At 40.4% G+C, this 20903-nt stretch overlaps 2 protein-coding genes across 2 annotated transcripts in view; one reads left to right on the top strand and one right to left on the bottom strand.

The window, feature by feature from the left end:
• The window catches only part of LOC145502476 (uncharacterized), a 51456-nt gene extending 50402 nt beyond the window's left edge, over positions 1–1054 (top strand). Inside the window, 1 exon segment of the mRNA XM_081481799.1 lies at positions 513–1054. Within this exon segment, the coding sequence (XP_081337925.1) occupies positions 513–813 (301 nt within the window). The 3' untranslated portion in view covers positions 814–1054.
• A 4727-nt stretch (positions 1055–5781) lies between these two features.
• Positions 5782–20903, bottom strand: part of LOC145502332 (uncharacterized) — a 30038-nt gene continuing 14916 nt past the window's right edge. Inside the window, 14 exon segments of the mRNA XM_081481600.1 lie at positions 5782–6070; positions 6603–6705; positions 9267–9431; positions 9832–10299; positions 11368–11559; positions 12124–12363; positions 12778–13410; positions 13658–14519; positions 15491–17028; positions 17556–17717; positions 18238–18399; positions 19001–19162; positions 19790–20023; positions 20178–20246. Coding sequence (XP_081337726.1) covers positions 5980–6070; positions 6603–6705; positions 9267–9431; positions 9832–10299; positions 11368–11559; positions 12124–12363; positions 12778–13410; positions 13658–14519; positions 15491–17028; positions 17556–17717; positions 18238–18399; positions 19001–19162; positions 19790–20023; positions 20178–20246 — 5081 coding nt within the window. The 3' untranslated portion in view covers positions 5782–5979.

Below are 20903 nucleotides of genomic sequence, written 5' to 3'. Positions count from 1 at the left end.
GTTAGCGACAAAACATTACACTAACCATACCCCCTTTGTAATAACCAAATCCCGCAAGCTTCACCTTCAGAAAAGGACGTAGAGAGGAGCGACTCAAAGTGAATAGAAGTCCTTCTTTGTTCGAACACAAAATATAAAAAGAAGAGGCGAGAGCAGGCGGACCTTGCCTCGTTCCACAATCGGAAGAGGGAGGGGCGCGGGGGGAGGGGGGGGGGAAAGTAGTCGTTGCAATGGATGGGAATGGAAAAGGACTGGAATTCGCTAGATCTGCTACAATTGTCTTTACGGAACGAGTTACAATCTTCAGCAGAGCTCTACCATTCAAACCAGCTTCGCCATAGTACAGCGTTTGGTATCCATCCAGGAAGAAAACACATGTGGCTAGCCTTTAGAATGAGCAAAATCATCAGAGAGACTAACAAACGCATATCACTCTCAGGTAACACCTTTGTTTATCCGTGTGCATACATAGTGATTGATCACTTTTTTTTTTTTTTTCTACACACATGCAGGTACCACCGTTCTTGTTGCTTTGCAAACAACAAGGTTGGTCAAAGCGACTCAAGCCTGGATAGATATCATCTCCCAATGGTAAACAGAGAAGCTTCCCAACTGAAGAACACAGAGAGCGGCGACCTTAAACGATCAGTGCATTCGGATATGCCAAAGAAGAGGCTGAACAATTTCACAAACGTTAATGCTCTTGCTGGTGACAAACTTAATAATGCTGATGTGACATCGACCGCTATCAAAGCAAAAGATAATAAATTATATCCGACAGACAAAAACCTTTTCGCCCAATCAAAGGTATAAGGTGATTTGCTCAGTAACCGAAACTTGTCGTCAGGAGACCATAACCAAAAACGTGTTAACTGCTTGCGTTATTTTTTAGAAACATTTTTTTTTTGTTACCTTTCACGTTAAATAGTATCGTTAAATAGTGCACTCAGCTTAGTTTTAACGTATTCGTTTGAAATTAGAGACTGAAAGATCAGAGTGACTGGTAATGCTCGAGGTCTGTTTTTTGATATAAGTAGGAATTAAGCCATGTAGATCGTGATAAACAGTTGGATTATTCATGTAATTAAATCGTTTTCACTTTTCTAAGTAGAAAACCTTTAAATTACTGATAAATTGTGTTGATTTGCTAGATAACCAAACTTTTGGAAAGGAGACCATAACCTGGGGCGTGTTTACAGCTTGCAACATTTTTAGAATCGGCGGTAATTTAACCTGCTGCGGATCATTTTTCCCAGTCTAGGTTCCAGACCTCTATTATTTACAATATAAATAGTTTTCAACAATTTGTAACCTTCACTAGCATACAAAACGTCACCTTTAGTAATAAAATGCGTTGGAAGACAATATCCATCACCGCTGTTTGTAGTATATTCTAAAACAAGCTACGATGGCCTAAGAACAAGAGTATATATGATGACTGAAACCCTTGAAATAAATTTCAAAAAACCGTTACATAAAACTGGCGTCTCGAGAGCAGAGATTCCAATACATACTTAACTTATTCTCACCTAATTTGCTGGTTTAGAGGACAAGTTATGGATATTTTTTCTGCCCTCTAGAAACAGGGAAGGAAGGTATACTTTTTTATGTTCTAGATTTTAGATTCCCACGTCGGGTCAGTACAACTTTACTATTGAACGGCGATATATGGGTTATTCACCAAGTGTGAGGTCAAGATGACTGGATATTGACCAAGTTTATAGATATTGGCCAAGTTTATAGATGACTGGATATTGGCCGAGTTTATGAACCTCGACTCCGTCTCGGTCCACAAAACACGGAAAAAAAGAACGAGGCCAATATCCAGCAATATTGACCGAACAAGCATGGTCAATAAAGGATATATTATATGGCTTTCGGGGAAATGTTTCTTGCGGGACACGGCGGGTAGTCCCGAGCGGGCAAGATAGCTCCATCTTGCCCGCTCGGGTAGCCAATCATAGCGCAGGATTTGATTCATCTTGCCCGCCCACGGAGCTAGCCATAAAAGAAAGGATAATAATAGGCGGCCTTTGTAAAGCCCAGTCTCCTCACCGATGTACCAGACCAAGGGAACAGACAAAAAATACTACCATGTGTTTTAAAAGAAAAGAAAAAGCCCTGGGCAATGTTAGTGTATAGTGATATCCTTGGTTATTGTTTTAAGTTCATTTTTGCTGTTGTTGTTGTTGTTGTTGTTTTTCTTTATTTCCAAGTTCTAAGCCTTACGTCAGTTAACGATTTCCGAATTAGTCGTACCCTGGGCGCTTTCTGTTCGAAGAAAAATTTCGGTTGGAATGTCCGAAAATTTCCTATTGACAACACTCATAATGATATGCAAAGTTGAAATACGTAACAACAATGCAGTTTCTCTGACAAGGTGAACATTCTTCGCACTAGAAATAGCGAGACGACTTAGGGTGTTTCTAGTCGCAAATATGAAGTGAGCGATGTTAACAAATTGAAAATATTCCTAAAGAGACGTCTAATTATGCTTCTGTCTACCTCCCTTTCCTGTAAAGCTAACGATGGCAGCACTCCTTAACTTGTACTCTCCCTTGCTTTTCTTCTCATTGCGGTATCGTTCTCAGAACCTCCCTTGTTCGACAAGTGATAAGTACTTTATGGTTGAGCGAATGCAAGAGAACAAAAAACATCCTCGAAACATTCGGTTGCTTTGAAGAGTCGAACGGCTCGTGTTTCTGCGAGAGTAGGTGTTTCTAATTATTTTTTTCGCCAAATCTCGCCACTAATCCCCGCAGACTCAAACAATCCCACTTTGAATAAATTGGTGCTCAAGACTACCCGGTTTCCAAAGTTTCAATATGGCGTCGCAGGCAACAGCATGAGTTATACGGCAAACAACAGCCATCAAAAATGCAGCACCTTTTCAATGTTTTAAGGATGGGACGCAAATATCTCTTTTTACAGAGTTTAAACATCCTTGACTTGTCACTCATGCCAGACAAATAACGTCATAATTAGTTTATTGGGTATTTGTTTCCCCGCTTTTAGCTCTAGACACTCATTTCTCACTGGCGTTACAGGAGTCGCGCGCTGAAAACATAAAACCTCGGAGCTCAATTTTTTTTTTTTTTTCACCTGAGATTTTTTTAAGGGTTTCCGTCATGAACCTACAGCCTGTAACCCCCTGAGGCGACTACAAACGGTAGTTACCGAAGAAAACGTTAATCGTGGACGAAGGCACGAACTGCTAGCGAGGATTGAGGGAATACCCCCACCCCTCTCCCCCACGCCCTCCCCAGGAAATGTTTATGGAATGCTTGGAAAAGGCCATTACGCGCGTTTTCTAGGAACTATTTAAAATATATTAAACCATGGGAAAACGTTGAGTAATAAGTATTATATAATAACCCAAGTTATTTTTGCATTTTGATTGGTTCTCGCCTATGATCTATTAGAGGACAGACGCACGAATGGCGTCATCATTTCAAAGTTTTTCCCTGTGTGTTTAAAATGGCGGAAAGTTTTGCAAATTTAGCTACTATTTTACGTGACTGGGGAAAGGTAAGGTAAAAAAAGTCTTACCGAGGCATTGAGCAGGTACGAGAGTCTGGAAGAAGTAAGGAAAAGCTGTTTCTTTGCTAGAAAATGACTCAGACAAAATACTCCAATACTCTCAGTCGACATCGAGCGAGACTAAACCAAACACAAAATTGGTCTTAAAATTGCTTTAAAGCTTAAGTAAGAAACCACTGATTTGTCTCGAATTTAACAAAACCAATATGCAAAATGTCTATACCATTAATTTATTTGAAAAAAAAAAATCAACTTTTCTCAGTCTCAAAATGATTTTCGATACAGTTTGATTCCAGAATTAAATTAAACATCAAAACATAATCTAAGTTTATCCTTGTCTTCCACGCGAATGTTCCAGTCCGTTTCCGTGCACAGTAGCAAGAAAAGTAGAGCTCACTACAGGTCACGGCCAACTGTATCGCAGCTATAAGGTGTCTCCCACACTACATCAAACTGATTTGAGAATCACCAACAACAGAGGACACAAATTTTCACCGTCACTAACGTTGCTCTCATTCAAAATTCGAATCGAATAGCCTCCAGTGTTCAACGCAACCGCAAGTTTTCCGAGCGTATTTTCTCAACTCCTGCAATATTCAAGACAACATCCAAGCTTTTCGGCTCACAGTGCTTCTCTGATGACAAAAAGTGACTTTACTTTTCAGCATTTTATTTGACGTTTGCAGATTTCGCAGTTCGATTCTGCTTTCGCTGTAAGTTTTCAGTCCACGAGAAGCGATTTTCGACTCGAGTTTCACAGGACCAATCACAATTCTTTGCTACGCATAGCAGCCAATGAGATTGCTGTATTTTGTATAGACAACAGATTACGTCAAATGGCTTTTTGTTCGTGTTCGCCAAAGTGGGCAAAGGCCGGCGTTTGATTTATGGTGAAATATTCTGAAATAAAAAGAGCGTAATCTGCAGTAGTTTGTTTCTTTATGATATAAAACAAACAGATTCCATGTTGCCGTGCGTCTGTTCATCGATAGATCATAGAATACGTCAAAATGTGGTAAGAACATCAGTGACACACTCGGCTTTCGCCTCGTGTGCCACTTTTTTTGTTCTTACCACACTTTGACGTCATCTGCGATCTATTACTGAACAGACGCACGGCAACATGGAATCTATTTGTTAAACAGATGTACATTCCATATGTCAACCTTTTGGGATGCTTGATGAGGTGTATTAAGTGACACTAGAAACTGTCAAACCAGCAGATTTCATTATTAAAGACGCTTTTCACCAATAAATGTATAACTACACCGTATAATAGTTTTTTTTCCTGAATTTCCGGAGGTACGCACGTGTGCATCGCACGTCCGTGCGAACATGACAGTAATTAGTAACATAACAGTTTCTTAAATCATCTACTATTATACAAAGTGTAACTTCCACGGTTGTGAGGAGTGACTAAATTATAATTGACATTTAGATAACGCGTTATTTATCTTTATTTCAGAATATAATACAATAAGACTCCTCTCGCTCTTGTCAATGGCATTTCTTGGACAAAATCGTTACAGCAGTACATGGCAAATATGCATGGCTTATACCAGAAATGTCTGCCTTACACACCTTATAATATATGCTTTTTTAATAGACATTATTGATAAAAACTCTTTACACGACAATTAAATACTTTAACACACTTTTTATTCCCTAAACATTTTGACACCATTTTTACTGTTTATATTTATGCAATTGTTTCATGTATTTTGAACTTGATAATTATGACATGGATTCATCGAAACGTCGTTCACTTTTCATATTGCTAATTTTCATTCAAAAGTGATAAACATTACTCTTTAAAAAGTTAATAAATCTGCTACAATTCATTAGCTAAATCAGATTTCCTTCTTCGAAATGATTTGACTACACTAATATATAATCTTCATCTGAGTGACTTTCCGGCTGATACGAACGTTACCCAAACCTCGAGAACTGCAACTCTCTTTGATCTTTCATTCAGTATTTCCAAACGAATGTGCAAATTTGTGACCAAAATGGGTTTCTCAGTTTACCTGAGCGAGACTATTAAATGTAGCACTTAATGTCCGAGGCAAAAAAGAAAGAAAAAGAGTTTCTAAAAATGGCGCAAGTTATAAATACGCTCTGCGTTTGTGGTCTCCTGACCAAGTGGTGAGAACACGCCTTACGGATACTGGGAAGAGGGACTTATACCTGAGACTCAGCGAGGTTAACTTCGTAGGGTCGACTTGAACTGATAAGCTTCCCATAGATAGTGTTCGATGTCCTATTTGCAATATTTAGCTCTTGGTAAAGACTCTTACTGTCAGCAGCAACAACATTAGAGTTAATGTAAACAGTCTCCTTCTGTTCTGGTATTTCGCAATACACTGGTTCTTTACCGTCGCTACTTTGCACGTCTTCCTCCAATGAATCAGAATCTCTCTTTTTCAAATCGAGATTATCTTAATCGAGACCTAGGTTTTTATGACCACCCTTAAAAAGGCATGACTTCTTTTGCAAGACTGGCTTATCAAAGCGACGAGAGCGGTGAAACCTATAAGAAAAAAAAAATCGACGTTTAAATTCAAGGCGACAAAGAAAATGTTGTAAAAGGTGTGATGTAGGTTTTTCTGTCTTTCCAATTACTTGTTCAATATTAAGTAAGGCCTTTCTCGTATGTTTTAAAGTATACCATCTTGGAGGCGTGTGAATTGATGTAGTGCGGCTTAACTGATCTGAGTGATCGAGCTGTGCTAAAGATTGTAATAAATTCCACAATGGCTAGTAGAATCCACCCCCCCACCCCCCCCCCCCCCACCTTTACGCCTGCTACTAAAACATAACCCCAACCCAGTTATTGGAACAGAAAATGGTCCCACGCCGCGTTCTAGCCCTTGTGTTCGTCCATCAAAAATATTCATATTCACTTTGCTGCTTCCTTTGCCGCGTCTTCTCTTGAAGGTGAACCACATGGTAAACGATAACAAGCAGAATGCTCTTTAAAGGCTAATTGAGAGTATTACCATTTCCAAAAGAAAGCATCATAAACTACCATTCAAAACTTTCATAAGCTTTGGTATACATACCAGCAGCCGACAATGGCGATGGCTATAACGAGAACCCCTGCCACCAAAGGTCCTACGATGTAGCCAATGATATCCTTTTCTTCTGACGGAACTGTTGGCTCAACTAAAAAAAAAAAAAAAGAGTTCTTTATGCCGCAGTCATTCTCCATAACTATAAAGGTGCCAGCTTAAGGTGGCTAGACAGTTTTCATTTCCCTAAACAAGTTTTACCAATTCTCTTCTAAATAGAGTTTGGTTCATCGTATCAGCATGAAATTTACCACAGAAATGAAAGAGACATCATAGACTCATTTCATTATAATATTCCCCAACCTGTTACCATGACAACCATGTGACGCATTCAGTTGTGCACTAAAAATTGGAGTCTATTGTCTTGTTTAGAAAATGGGTCCGCCAAATCTTCTCACACTCCAATATTAGATGCCTTTCAGGAATGATCTTCAAAATTTATTTTTAAAAAAATCTGCCGAGCAAATGAAAGAAAAAAACTACTTTTAGACTGTTGGTTTCTTTTTTTTTTTTTTTCCTTCCTACAGGATTTTTTTCAAAATCGGTACTAATACGTAGCCAATTGCTCTTAGTCGTCGCCAGAAATTAAAACAAAAAGTTGCCCACTAGAAGCGGAGATATAGACCCACGAATTTGAAAATGAGAAAAAAATTTGAATCGGCAAGATCCGTATTTTTCATGCGCTCAATCGAGTCCACGAACGCGGAACAATCCGTAAAGTAAAGCGGCCTTCACACGGCAAACTTAAATGGGAAAACTCGTGTTGGCAAACTTCAAAAAGTTGGCAAACTCGTACCTTCACACTCAAACTCGCGTCAAATCACAACACACGGTAATTTGCAACATGGCCGACTTAATGCAGTGGCACTCACGTAGAACAGTGAAACAGAAGGAGAGAAGAGAAGAAACAGAAAGCAGTGGAGAAATAGAAAGGTTTGGACGAAGCCCAGTTTGTCGGCTAGCTCCTCCATTTTCTTTTGTTTGTTTTCAGTATGTTTGTAGACTACAGATGAAACGACCCACACAGCCGGACAATTGTGAACCTCTTCGATAAATTTGAAAGTGGCCTCATGTTCATCTTGAATTGCGTCCCCCATTTTGTGAAGTGTCACGTAAATAAATCACGTGAATAGAGCGCGCAGTTTAATTGGTTGACAGTTAACGACACGTGTTTGCCAATCGTTCACACGTCAGATACGAGTTTACCAACACGAAAATGTTGGTGAAAAAGTTGGCGAGAATAGAGGAGGCAAGTTCTATTTGTCGCTAACAGTTTGCCAACGTGTTTGCCGACTGTATTTGTGTCGTTCACACACCAACTTGAGTCTGCCAACACAAGTTTGTTAACTTTAGTTTGCCGTGTGAAGCCCGCTTAAGGGAATGACACGACGTCAACTTCCAGCTGTTCGTGCGAAGTATTTGTTTTTTGTGAACAGGAAAGTTCAATCTTTTTATGGATTGGAAGAAAAGTGACAAAATCAGGCGGGTAAAGTTTGCATAAACGCGCATCAATATCTCTCTAATACAAGAAATGTTCCCTTGACTAATGTTGTTTGTTATTCGTGGATACTTATGTCCAGAAACGTTTTTTCCACGCCTAAGTTGCAGTTGCTTAGATCATCACTACAGCTATGGTGTTTACATCTTCGTTTTATTTGTATAAACAAGCCCTTGTAATACTTTCATTCAATTTCAAACCTCGCACGTCCGGTTAATTTACCAGTTCGTTGCAAATTTAAAAGCAAACAAAGCAATATAGTCTTAAGCTTATCTCACCGAAACGCCTCGCTTAATTCTTCGCTAGTGCTGTGTCTTTCTCTCCTTGTCCTCATGAAAGGAGGTTTTCTTTTCGCCATATCACATTTGAGTAACGTAACTTTGAGAATTGCGTTTTAGGTGTTTTTCCAGCTATCTCCTTTTTTTTTACTTTCACTGGGCATTTCCTTTCCAACACATTCTGTATGAAAGCTGCCCAAAACAAATGAATAAACAACTCCTGCTGGCCGCGTAATCCGTGTGGGACTCTACGGGGAAAGCTACGATCGTTGTTATGAGAATTTTCTCAGTCCCTGCGAGTGGAAATGACGCAAACACAACGCTGAAGCGAGGAAGTAGCCAAGAAGGAGAAATTCCTGATAGATGGAAGCAAATTATTAAAAAAAGAACATTTGCTCATGAGCTTTAAAGCGGCGCTCAAAAACGAATCGAAAATACACTACAAACGCCATATTGTTTGCATTGCTTTGTGGGCTTTCGTGGGTTTTTATAACTCGCGCGCGCTATTAGAACCCAGTCTGCGCGCGCCATGAACCTTTTTCGAGCCACCTTAAAACCATACTAACAATGGAGGTGGCATCCACTATTTGACCACTATATATCCACTCAGTGTCACTGGCCCTGTCTAGGTTACTCTAAAAGACAAACGCTTCTTCCAAAGGCAAACAAAATTGATGATGATGTTGACCTCATGGAAATCACGCCTTGGAGAAAAATGACCAACATTTTCAACTTTGTCTGTGTAACGATGGCCACTGGGATTTGCCGTGACCATTTACCATGATTTACCTCTTATGGTTGAAGAATGATCTTAAACAATTTTTTTTCTTTCCGGACACTTTCTGCTATAAGATGGTTACGATATGTGCATGTACTAACCCTCGACACAGTCCTCACTGGACGCGGCTCCCAAGCTATCGGTCGACTTTCCTTCACCACATTCTGCACAGCTGGTCTGTCCTTCCTTGTCTTGGTAAGAACCTTTATCACACAGGATGCACTTGAAACTCTTTTGATCGTGCCATGTTCCAACTGGGCAAGCCACTAATGGAAGTCAAAGTACGCGTTGACATAATAAGAGGCTAGAGCATAAGCGAGGTGCAAGAGCCATTCTGTTTTCTAAATGAATTGCAAGTCCATTGCAGGTCTTTCCTAATGTTCGGCTTATTTCTCCCAATTTCGGCTTATTTTTGTTATTAAGGGACGCTTTATTTTCGGCGCGCACTTAGTCCGATAAACTGGAAGATTATAAAAAGAAAATTTGTAATTGGTTCCTTATGCGGCCCACATTTTCCATGTTGACCGCGAAGAAGGAGATCAAGTAAACCGAGCTACAATTTCATCTCTTCAATAAAAAGTTTCTGTCGTCCACCGATGAAAATAATTTATGGTACAATGGACAGATTATTTTTGTGATCAAAAAATTAAAAGAAACAATGCTTACCACATCCCTTTCGATCTTCGCTCGTAACGAAGCCAGCAGCACAAGTTATACTGGAGAAGAGATGTCGTAATGAAGATCTATCTGCCGTACTGTTCATTCCATTCAAAGCTATCTGAAACTGTCCTGTAGCGACAGCATACCGCATCTGAAACAAGACCGCTTCGCTCATCTCTTCGACATCATCTCCGGGCGAAGACGAATCTGTACCTCCCTTTACGAGTACTGAGAAAAGCACTTCCATCGCATAATCCACTGCTTTTCTTTTCCTTTTACTGGCTGTCGACTCGCATCCAGGAGTTGCGACATCTTTCAGTTGGCATGCATGGCATCCTTGTACAGTGGTTAGCGTGTCTTGAATTTCCTTCTCGACTGCTGAGTGCAACTCCTCGTGACTTTGGATGATGTTGCATTGCATACCAGGAAACTTTATCCTGAAGCGATGTTCTATCTCTTTGGGGGCAGCCTTGCCTTTCAATAAACGAGTAATATAGAAAAATACAAAAATAAAAGATCGAAAAATAAATGCTCCGGAGAAGAGTTCGCTGTTAAATCTATTTGATTCCTGTTTTGAAGGAGCTAAGTCACGCTTTGCACATTTTGAAAAGTTTAGCTTAAATATTGCAAATCCGTCGTTTGCAATCCGTGTCAATCTTCTCTATCCTTGACCATCCTCGTTCCTTCATGGTCTATTACTATCTCTTTGATATTTTATCTTAGTAAGCTATTATTTTCAGGTTTCTTTCCATTTAAAGGAGATTTTGTACGTGGCCAAAAAAAAAAAAAAAAAACCACAAAACACCGTGACTGGGCTCCTTTAAACATGTGTTTCAGAAGACAGAAATGTTGGAGAGGTCCAAAAGATAGATCAACGTTGCTTAGGTACAGGTTATAATGAAGTTATTGTTGCTAATACTGTAAGTGGCCAAACGTGTCTCTTCGCGCAATAAACCTTTCATTGGGACAGAATCCACCTTTTTTTGAAACAAAATAAGTTTAGTTGATTTACATGAAAATAGCCATGGGAGTAGTTTTAAAACTTTATGGCCGAGCCACAGGGTAGATTTTGTGATTTTGAGGTTTGTAACACGAATGTATGGATCAATGCCAAAACCATCAATGCGCACGAAGGCACAAGAGTGGCAAAGTTAGGTACAGTTCACCGAATGGGCAAAAACATAAACCGCAGTTTTGTGCCATGCCCCAGTCTGAGACCATGATAACCAATGACTCTGGCACTGATCCTGTTAGAGTAATTTTCTAGGGGAGTCAGGCTGGCCACTCTTACTGACTTTCTCCTTCCTCGCCAATTTTGTTGAGGATTGTGTTTGTTTTGCCCCGTCCAAAAACCTATAGCACTCCAAGGATGGTTTTAAATAGAGAGGAAGGTAAACTGGCTAGACAAGTAATGTTGGGTTTCGAATTATCGCGCGTTAGTCTGAGTTATCGGCGAGGAGCATTTTGGATGGAGTTTCAAACGCCTCTTGAGAGGGAAAGGCAACCACTCCTTTAACAGAGACTTCAGACCATCTTACTCACTTGAGCATGTTGGTTGTACTAGCTCCTCCATGTCATTCCATTTCCAGTTTGTATCAGGACCACAGCCATACATAGTCATCGCCTCGGAATTAAACGAGTAACCTTCGTTACAGGACATGATACAGAGCAGCTTACCAGAAACTTTCCGACAAGATAACTTTCCATTACTGGGCTCTTTAAATTCGGGACACTCTGTAGAAATGAGGAAATAAAAAAATTAAAAAAAAAACGCTCTCAGGTTTCTTCTTGAGGTGCAAAATGATACAAAATACAAAAATGATACAACAAGGGCAAAGTAATTAAGACGGTTCAAATCAATAAAAAAAACATAATTATTTCCAGTTTCAAAACTTTAACATCAACCCTCGTTGAAACCCAGAGACAGCAATTGTTATAGCTTGCATTAACTAAAATGTCTAAAATGGGCTTTTTTGGACTTGGATCGGTAATACCACTATCATTAATTTTTTCTTTCATTCAAAACTTTATATTTCTTTAAGGTATGAAGCATCAAAAGTAGGCAGCATTCACTCCAAATTAGGATGAGAGTGCAAAAGTAACAGTTGACAAAATTCATGCAGTATGCAGCAAAGAAATAAGAAATAAAATATACGGAAACATTTATTTTTGTCTGAACTGGAAATCACCGTCAATAACTGCAAAAGTTCCTGGCGGTCCCTAGTATTGTGCAAAATGTATTATTTATTTCCTCAATATATAACAAAAACTATCCGTGCACGTAACATGAGCCTCAACCTTGTTCGTTGATGATCTCCTTCTCACAGTCGGTTCCCCAGTATCCTTTGTTGCACTCGCAGTCATATCGGTTGACACCATCTACACACCTGCCATTAATACAGGGGTTTGATCTGCACTCGTCGATATTGATGTCACAGTGAGGACCTGAGAATCCGGCTTGGCATTTACAGTGGTAAAGTCCCTGGCGAGACTCGCAGTGAAGGAAGTGCGAACAGTTAGTTGTACACATGTCCAGAGCTGCAAAAAAAAAAAAAAAAAAAAAGGCGAGAAAACGTGTTACAAAGCACAAACTTACAAAGTAAAATTACACTGCTATATAAGTATCGTTCTGCTACAGAGCTAAACACTGCTAAGTAGGTTTTAACATAATTGTCGTAGACTACATATCGTAAACAAAGTTCCAAGATACATCTACTACAGCAAAACAAACAGTACCACAAAAAAGGTCAACGCAATGGCTTCCTTTGAATGGTGTCACGTTTCTTTAATTTGAAGGCAACACTCAGTTCAAATATCACTTTTCTTGACGTACATAATAGTTCATGAGTCATCAAAAAATTATATCAATGCCACTGCCATGTTTGTTTCCGCATCTGTTTCTGCTCACTTGCGTGAGCTACATGAATATCAATTTACCGCAATAGCAAATACCTTTGCATTGCGTCATGAACCTCTTTCCTACTTGTCCTTTGATTCCTGACAGAAAGCTGCTCCATGCTCGTACACTTCCGGCAATGGGCCACGTGCAATTATGGGCCGCGTTCCACATGTGATCAGCAGTTGCTGGCACATCCCAGAGGCTTACTTGATGCAACGTGCCGCCAAAAGCTGTCGAAAGGGATGTTGTCTGCTCTTCTGCGAGATACCGCTGGCCAAGTACAATCCATCCACCTCCTGTGATAATATCTCCGATTTTGACATTGCTCGCCTTTTTTATTTCCTCTCTGTCGATGTACAGCGAAACATTTCCGGTGATTCCGTTCCACACGACCCCCAAGTAATGCCAATGATCGTCTGCTAATTTGTAATCGGCTCTAACCACTTCATCTTTAATCTCCAGATGAATCTGAGACTCAGTAAATGAAATAACAATGACGTCATCTGATTCTGGTTGTCCAGCAACGCTGTAGCTGAACAGTGTGCCTGCTTTGTATCTGGAATCTGCTCGCACAAACATAGCGATGGTGAAATATCGCATGCTTGGAATGCCTTTGCCGTCTGATAATAAAACCATGTCGTCTGTGGTCTTACGATCAAATATAAGATCGTAATTACTGCCAAGAACTGCAATACAAGAATGGATAATGTTCAATAACGATTTCTTTCTGGGTATTTACGCGGATACTATACAAAAAATAGTTCATTGATATTCTGACTGTCTAGGCTGCGGAGCCAAATGGAACCAGACAAACCGTACCTTGTGCTAGTTAAGGTTCATTTCAGGACAAACGTATAATATACATCATATTTCTGACATAATTGCATCACAAGGTTAGAGGAACAATTAAATTAAATATTTTTTGCTACTTACAGATGTCACAGGAGTCTCCAGTGTAAGAGGGGTAGCACTCACAACTGTAACCATTCTCCAGATCTTGGCAATAGGAGTTTGGCATGCAAGGACCCGAGACACAGTCATCAATGTTTTCTTCACATGTGGCTCCAGTGAAGCCAGTTTTGCAAGAACAAGTGAAGCTCCTTGTCGAGTTATCAGACTTGCATGTACCTCCATTTTGACACGGTGTTGAAAGGCAGAAGTCTGTAAGGTTCTCGCAGTTTTCGCCAACAAATTGGTCTGGGCAAAGGCATTTGTATCCCGGTGTCAGATCGACGCAAGTTCCGTTGTTAGTGCAGGGGCTTGATGCACATTCGTCGATCTCTGTTTGACAGTACGTTCCATTATAGCCCTCTGAGCAACGACAAGAGTAGCCTAGAGTACGATCGACACAAGTAGCATTGTTCAAGCAGCTATTGTTGACGCAGTCGTCAATATTGCTCTCACATAACCTGCCTGTATACCCATCAGCACAAGAGCAAGTAAAATTGTTGACGGCATCATGGCAAGTTGCGTTGTTAAAGCAAGGTCTTGCCAAACATTCGTCTATTTCAAGCTCGCAGTATTTCCCAAAGTATCCACTTCTACAGTTGCAGGGAAATTCTGTGCGAGTGTTGACACAGACGCCATTTTGGCTGCAGTTGGCTGTTCTGCAGTAGTCAACAGCATTTTCACAATTATAGCCACTGAAACCCACTTGACAATGACAGGTGTAATTTGACACCAGATCTGAGCATGTGCCGTTATTTTCACACGGATTGGATTTGCAGTCATCGACGTTTTGTTGGCACTGCAAACCTGTAAATCCATCGGGGCAGACACAAACGAAGCCATTAATCTGTGGAATAACAATAATGACAATTGAGATGAAATGTCTTGGACAGCGAAAACTTAGGAGACTTTATGGGATTCGAACTTATGCATACCTGGATACGAGCCACGCACTCTAAGGGTTGAACTTGGGAAATAGGAATACAAATGCTATCATGTCAGAACAGGTTTAATCACTCTATATGCATTTTAAAGAACCTGTTTGAACTGTGTTCAACATAACACCTTAAAGCTAAGTGAAACTATTAAAGTAATGAAGAAATATACGTTATTGGTCGGCTGGGAGGTCCGTATGGTGAGAAACACAAGCGAAGCCGTTAACATGCAGAATACAAATGATGTCGGGAAAGATAAAATGAGTATTGTCTCGAGCGTGGGACAATGAGGAAATAGCGTCTCTGACGGGATTCCAACCCATGCTTTTTCAGATACTGGTCGGGCGCTCTAACCACTATATATATGCCACGGAGAGCGGTCAGCAATCACTCTGTGTACTTTCACTAAGTTAGCTGACTGCGAACTAGACTGATCAGTTTATCATTTCAGAATAGGTTCAATTACACTAAATGCATTGTAAAAGAACCGTCAATACTGCAAAATATATATAAAAAATAAGGCCTCCACGTTAAACGAGCTTATTGGAAATAAAAATAAAAAATAATAAGCAGAAATACAATGAAATTCCGATTCTTCAAACCTCCAAGGGAAAAGAAAATTGGTTCGAAAAATCGGATAGTTGGATAAATCAGGATAAAATTACAGTGTTCGATTGAGGAGAGGGAAACGAATTTTGGTTTGAGTTATCGGGAGGTTCGAAAACATAGCTAAAACATGAGGGTTCGAGAAATCGGGAATCCACTGTAGTACAATATCCAGGGCAGCCATAGCTAAAAGGAGGCCAAGCATCGGAAATCTTTATATGCAGGTTGTTGTGACGTGGAAATGAGAGTAACATGCTGTTCATCACTGCTACATTACCTGATCATTACATGTCCCGCCATAGAAACAAGGGGAAGATGCGCACTCATCAATTTCCAGCGTACAATCGTCGCCCAAAAACCCAGGAGCACAGTCGCAAGTGTAGCTGTTTATTCCGTCTCTGCACGTGGATCCATTACCACAGGAATTTACCACGCAGTCGTCGATATCAACCTCACAATGTGGTCCGCTGAATCCATCAACACAGGAACAAGTGTAATTACCAACTTTGTCGATACAAGTAGCATTATTGCGACATGGAGTGTTAGAACACTCATCGATGTCAATGCTACAGTTCTTTCCTGTGTATCCCTTCTTGCAAGTGCATCGGTAGTCATTTATCAGATCAACGCAAGTTCCATCGTTCACGCAAGGATTCTGCTCACAGTCGTCCACGTTTATTTCGCAGCTGATACCAAGAAAACCTTCGACACAAGAGCATCTATACTCATCTATACCGTCAATGCAATTGCCGTTGTTTAAGCAAGTAGCATTTTCACAGTCGTTAATATTGATCTGGCACTGATCTCCTTCGAAACCATCTGGACACTGGCAAGTAAAGGAAGTGGTGCCATCAAAGCATGTTCCATTGTTCAAGCAAGGCGTCGAGGCGCAGTAGTCGATGTCTACATTGCAGATTCTACCAGTGAAACCTAGCTGACACAAACAGGTAAAGTTGTTCACACCGTCTTGGCACGACCCCTTGTTTGAACAAGGACTTGCTGCACAGTCATCTATGTTGTTTTCGCAGTGCAGTCCATCAAATCCATCCCGGCAGTCACATCGATAGCTATTTACCATATCCACGCAGTTCGCTTGATTTTGACAGGGGTTTGAGTTACATTCATCGATGTTGAACTCACAGGCTAACCCGGAGAATCCGGCCGCGCAGATACAATGAAACCCATTGACTTGATCCAAACATGTAGCATTGTTTTTGCAGTTTGCGCCGGCACATTCGTTGATATTGTGTTCACAGTTGGTTCCATTAAAACCTGCAGGACAAATGCATTGGTAACTGTCAATGCCATCAAGACAGTTGGCCCCGTTTTGACAAGGATCACTCGCGCAGTCATCGATATTTTCTTCGCAGTCGTTGCCTTGGAAACCCCCTGGACAGACACACTCGTAGCTGTTTATTCTATCTCTGCAAGTAGCTCCATTCAGACATGGAGATAACAGGCATTCATCAATGTCCGTATCACACAGCTTTCCCGTGTACCCGGGCTCACACTGGCACTGATAACTACCAGGGAGATTTTTGCAAGAGGCGTTGTTAGAACACGGCAATGAAGCACACTCGTCAATATCCTCTTCGCAATTGAAGCCTTGGAAACCGCTTGCACAGGAACAGGTATAGTTGTTGACCAGATCTTGGCATGTGCCATTGTTGAAACATGGTTGATCTTGACACTCGTCGATATCAGTGTCACACTGTTTCCCGGTGTAGCCAGGTTGACAGGAGCACAGGAAATCGCCGATGAGGTCGGTACACGTGGAGTTGTTGAAGCAAGGGTTAGAATCACACTCGTTTATCTCTGGAACAAATAAGCATCCATAAAAGTGAAGAAAGCGAACATACAAACACAAATTACAAAAATAACAAAACAATAAAGAAACAAAAAAAAAACAAAACGGCAACGCAGCTAATAAAGTAGGTGAAATATACTTAGCGAAGCGTGTTTAACATGAGCATGGGTTACTTCAAGAACTCCATAAAATTAATTCTCAATCTTTTTTGCATCTCTCAGAGCGTGTTTTCTACTTTTGTTTGTTTTGTTTTGTTTTGTTTTTTCTGTTCAACGTTTGAATTCGTATTATTCTTCCAACATCCAAAGCACACTTGCTCCTCTTCGGTAGTTTTACCAATTTGTTGTCCTTGTGGCTTAGTCAATAACCTGTAATTAGTAAACAAAATTAACTTTATTTCGTAAAGGTCAAATCATCAAGTATCTGTAGATTTGAATTTTTATCTACCTTAGATATTTTCTTTGAAAGTAATTCTAGAGAGCTATTTTGGCAAGGCAAAAGGGTAGCTCACAGTGTTTCGGGAGAGACTACTAACCTATGCAATCCTGTGAATTCTTTGATCCGGGTTTCAGTGTTATAGTTGTTCCTGGGCACGAAAAACACACTCGACTCTCATTGCGCGGCTGAAAAGAGCGTCGATCGCATAAAGAACATGGAGCCAGTCCAGTTGGCGAAAATGATCCAGCTGGGCATGGAACTGTGAAAAATAGTTGATCGAAAGCGAATGTGAATGGAGAGTTCTAAACAATTTGGAAACAGCAACACCACGCTGAATTGTATTTTAAATTGATGAAAAATTATAGTAACATCGTATCCGACACTGGCACCATATCTACCCATATTGTAGGGAAGTGCTAGAACCCAAATTTCCATGCCAGTCACAACAAAAGCCTTAAACCAGTCCGGAGCTCAGCTTGGGGATACTTGCTAGCCGGTCAAAAGCCACTCCCTGGCATTATTTTCTCAAGTTGCCCTAACAACTTGCTAGTAGCCAACAGGTATTTACTTTCGTTTGTAGAGAAACACATTGTGTGCATATCTCCCTTGCTTCCTTGGCAAACAACGGAAGGAAATGAACGTCGCAGGTTATGGGAAGAACCCGATCATCTTAATCCAAAATTCCCCCAGCTAACCGACACCTCTTTTGGGGTTAAATATAATTCGAAACGCTTGATATAGCAAATACCAGACACATAAAGTAGTTGTTAAATACGCACCTCCACATTGCACAGAGCTGTTGGATCCCTCACCAGAAGTTGTCTTATTCGGACTACATTGTAAGCACGACTCTCGACCTTCTATGGCCTGATAATAACCCTTGTCACAAAGAAAGCAAGGCTCCATGCCGGTTGGGGAGTACGAGCCAGGTTTGCAGAGACCTTTAGGAGAAATGATAAAGACAGGCTGCTGTGAATGCTTAATTCTAAAGGCCACAAGCTTCAGTCTATTGGGACCACTTTGACCTTAAACGTGATAATAGTGACAACCTGTGGTGACATTATTGCACAATTTGTTCCTTACAAACTCTCCGCTAAAAACTAGTACCCATATTGGAAACTGTTCAGAATGATTCGGGCACCCCGCCTCTATATATCATACAGAATTAGCTTGAGTATTCAGTGAAACAAAAAAGCAAAACAAAAAAAAAAAAGATGTGAGAGAAGGAACACTAGGTACGAAGTTCAAACTGAGTAGAATGACCATCCTTACAAAGTTTGCCTAATTTCGTTTTCGCAATTTGTCGTAACTTGAAAGAAAAATGAACAGTTTTGGTTGGATATGTAAGTAAGCATTCATGTGTACTGCATCTGATAGGTAATTGATAAATCCTGGAATGCCAAGTCACGAGTTACAGTCAATCCGAGACACAGGTTATGTCGAATTACGTCACTGAGTTTTTGGAACGTCTCGTGGGTTGTTGAAGTCTACTGTTCAGAGAGAAACCTCTGTCTCGATAGGCTAGCTAAAGAAGTCACTTACCTAAGCAGTTAGTGCTGCTCTCTGTTCTGGAGTCAGTTGTTGAAGTGCCCGATGGACACATCGAACACTCTTCCTGCGCACTGAGCTCTTGGTATGATCCGATAGGACAGTCCTCGCACTTTCCAGTGGAACTGTTCAAGTAAGTACCCAGTGTGCAGTTGACTGTAGATCACAAAAACAAAAATGCAGTTAGGAAGTTTCTATGAACGTAAGATATGCAAATTCAACTTACCTCAATGCAGGTAAACTAATAAGCAATTCTATATTTATAGTTCCTTTCGATTGACAGACGTCTTTGGAGTTATAGAATGTACCAGCTATAACGAAGGTCCAGGAACACTATAAAAGTTGTACTCGGTAAGTTTTTTTTGGCACTCTTTGCCATTGCATGACTCTACCACATAACTGAAACGATTATTTTCTCGCTCTTTAAAGATCGAGCTACTGTTTTAATGTTCCTTTCCGTTTATGGGAACTCGTGCAACCGCTAGTTATTCTAAGCGCACTTGGTTGTGCCCTAACGTGTTTTCTAACTGTTCTATCTCAGAGAGAAGGAAAATGAGTCGGCTCACTGTTGTGAACCTCTCAAATACCATCTGGTTTTAATGGCGCTGCAGTAAGCCTAATTAACAAGTAGAAAACGTACTAGGTACTTCATGGAAAAAGGCTTTAAGGAGTCCTATTTAGCCCTTATCATGGCATTGCTGAGTTTAGTTGCTCATTTATGAGTCTTTTGAACCGGAACGGCAAACAAAATCAATATACAAATGCTAACCAAACAGTACTTACGGCAATATCCGTCTCTGAACGTTTGCCCTTTGATGCAAAATAGTTGAGGGTCTGAGATATTCATCGACTTTCTATTAGTAGCGAACACAGTGCCACTGACGTTGAGGCTGAAATTGCCGTTTTCAACCGCAGCTTCTATCCGGCTGCTGATATTTTTGGCAATTTTCATGCCTTCCTCGCCAATCATAACCTGGCCTTCTTTGGTGTCATTTGATTCAATGCCTTCGAAGTCCACTATAAGAGTTAAACAGAAAAAAAAGAGAAAAAAAAAAAAAAACAAAAAGAAAAGAAAGAAAGAAAAAAAAAAACTTTCACATTTGCTCTGAAACCTCAAACTGACATCTTTAAAAGCTTAATGACAAGGTTGAGTCAGGTGCTATCAACCTACCAACGATATCTAGAGTAATTGTGGTTCTTGGAATTGATCGTCGAGTTCTTCTATGGCCATCTGCATTTTCTGGAAAGCAAAAGTAGAAAGGTAAAAACAGTCTGCTGGTCATTTAAATTACAGGGCTTTTGTAGTACTGTTATGCTAATTATGCTTAACATGTAAGTGGTCTATAGTGCAAATTCTAATGTACAACGGTGAGAAGGAGAGCTTTGAATACGACCTTTATTTGAATTTTCGAGAGAACGTGTACGAAACTGTAAGAAGTGGTCAACCAAAAAGAAGCTTTGGTGTACTAATTCCTCTCTGTCTGTCTGTCTGTCTGTCTGTCTGGCTGTCTGTCTGTCTGTCCTTCCTTCCGTCCGTCTGTGATTCGAGTATCCAAATAAACGAAGGTTCTTAAGGTAGCAGAGGTTTGAATAACTCCAAATCACTAAAATATATTGGGAAAAACTTTGTACAAAGGCGCGAGTTCAGAGCTGCACTTCTTTGACTTGATAGACATCATATTCAGCACGAGCTGCTGACCTAATAAACGCCCGAGCAAACAGAATTTTCTTTTCCTGGCAGTTTTTATTCCAAAAGAATTAGAACATTATTTATTTTTTTCGATCGAGTTATACAAACAATTGTTAAAGTTGGGAGGACTCCAAACGGCTGTGGAAACACTTGCCTGTGGCTCGGTTCTAGTTCTCACACACTTCCATTTGTCTTTTTGTAACTCGA

The sequence above is a fragment of the Orbicella franksi genome, chromosome 11 (genome assembly GCF_964199315.1).
Source record: "Orbicella franksi chromosome 11, jaOrbFran1.1, whole genome shotgun sequence".
In the NCBI taxonomy this organism is placed as follows: domain Eukaryota; kingdom Metazoa; phylum Cnidaria; class Anthozoa; order Scleractinia; family Merulinidae; genus Orbicella; species Orbicella franksi.
Note: the sequence above shows the minus strand (reverse complement) of the source record. Positions and strands in the feature narration are given on the sequence as shown.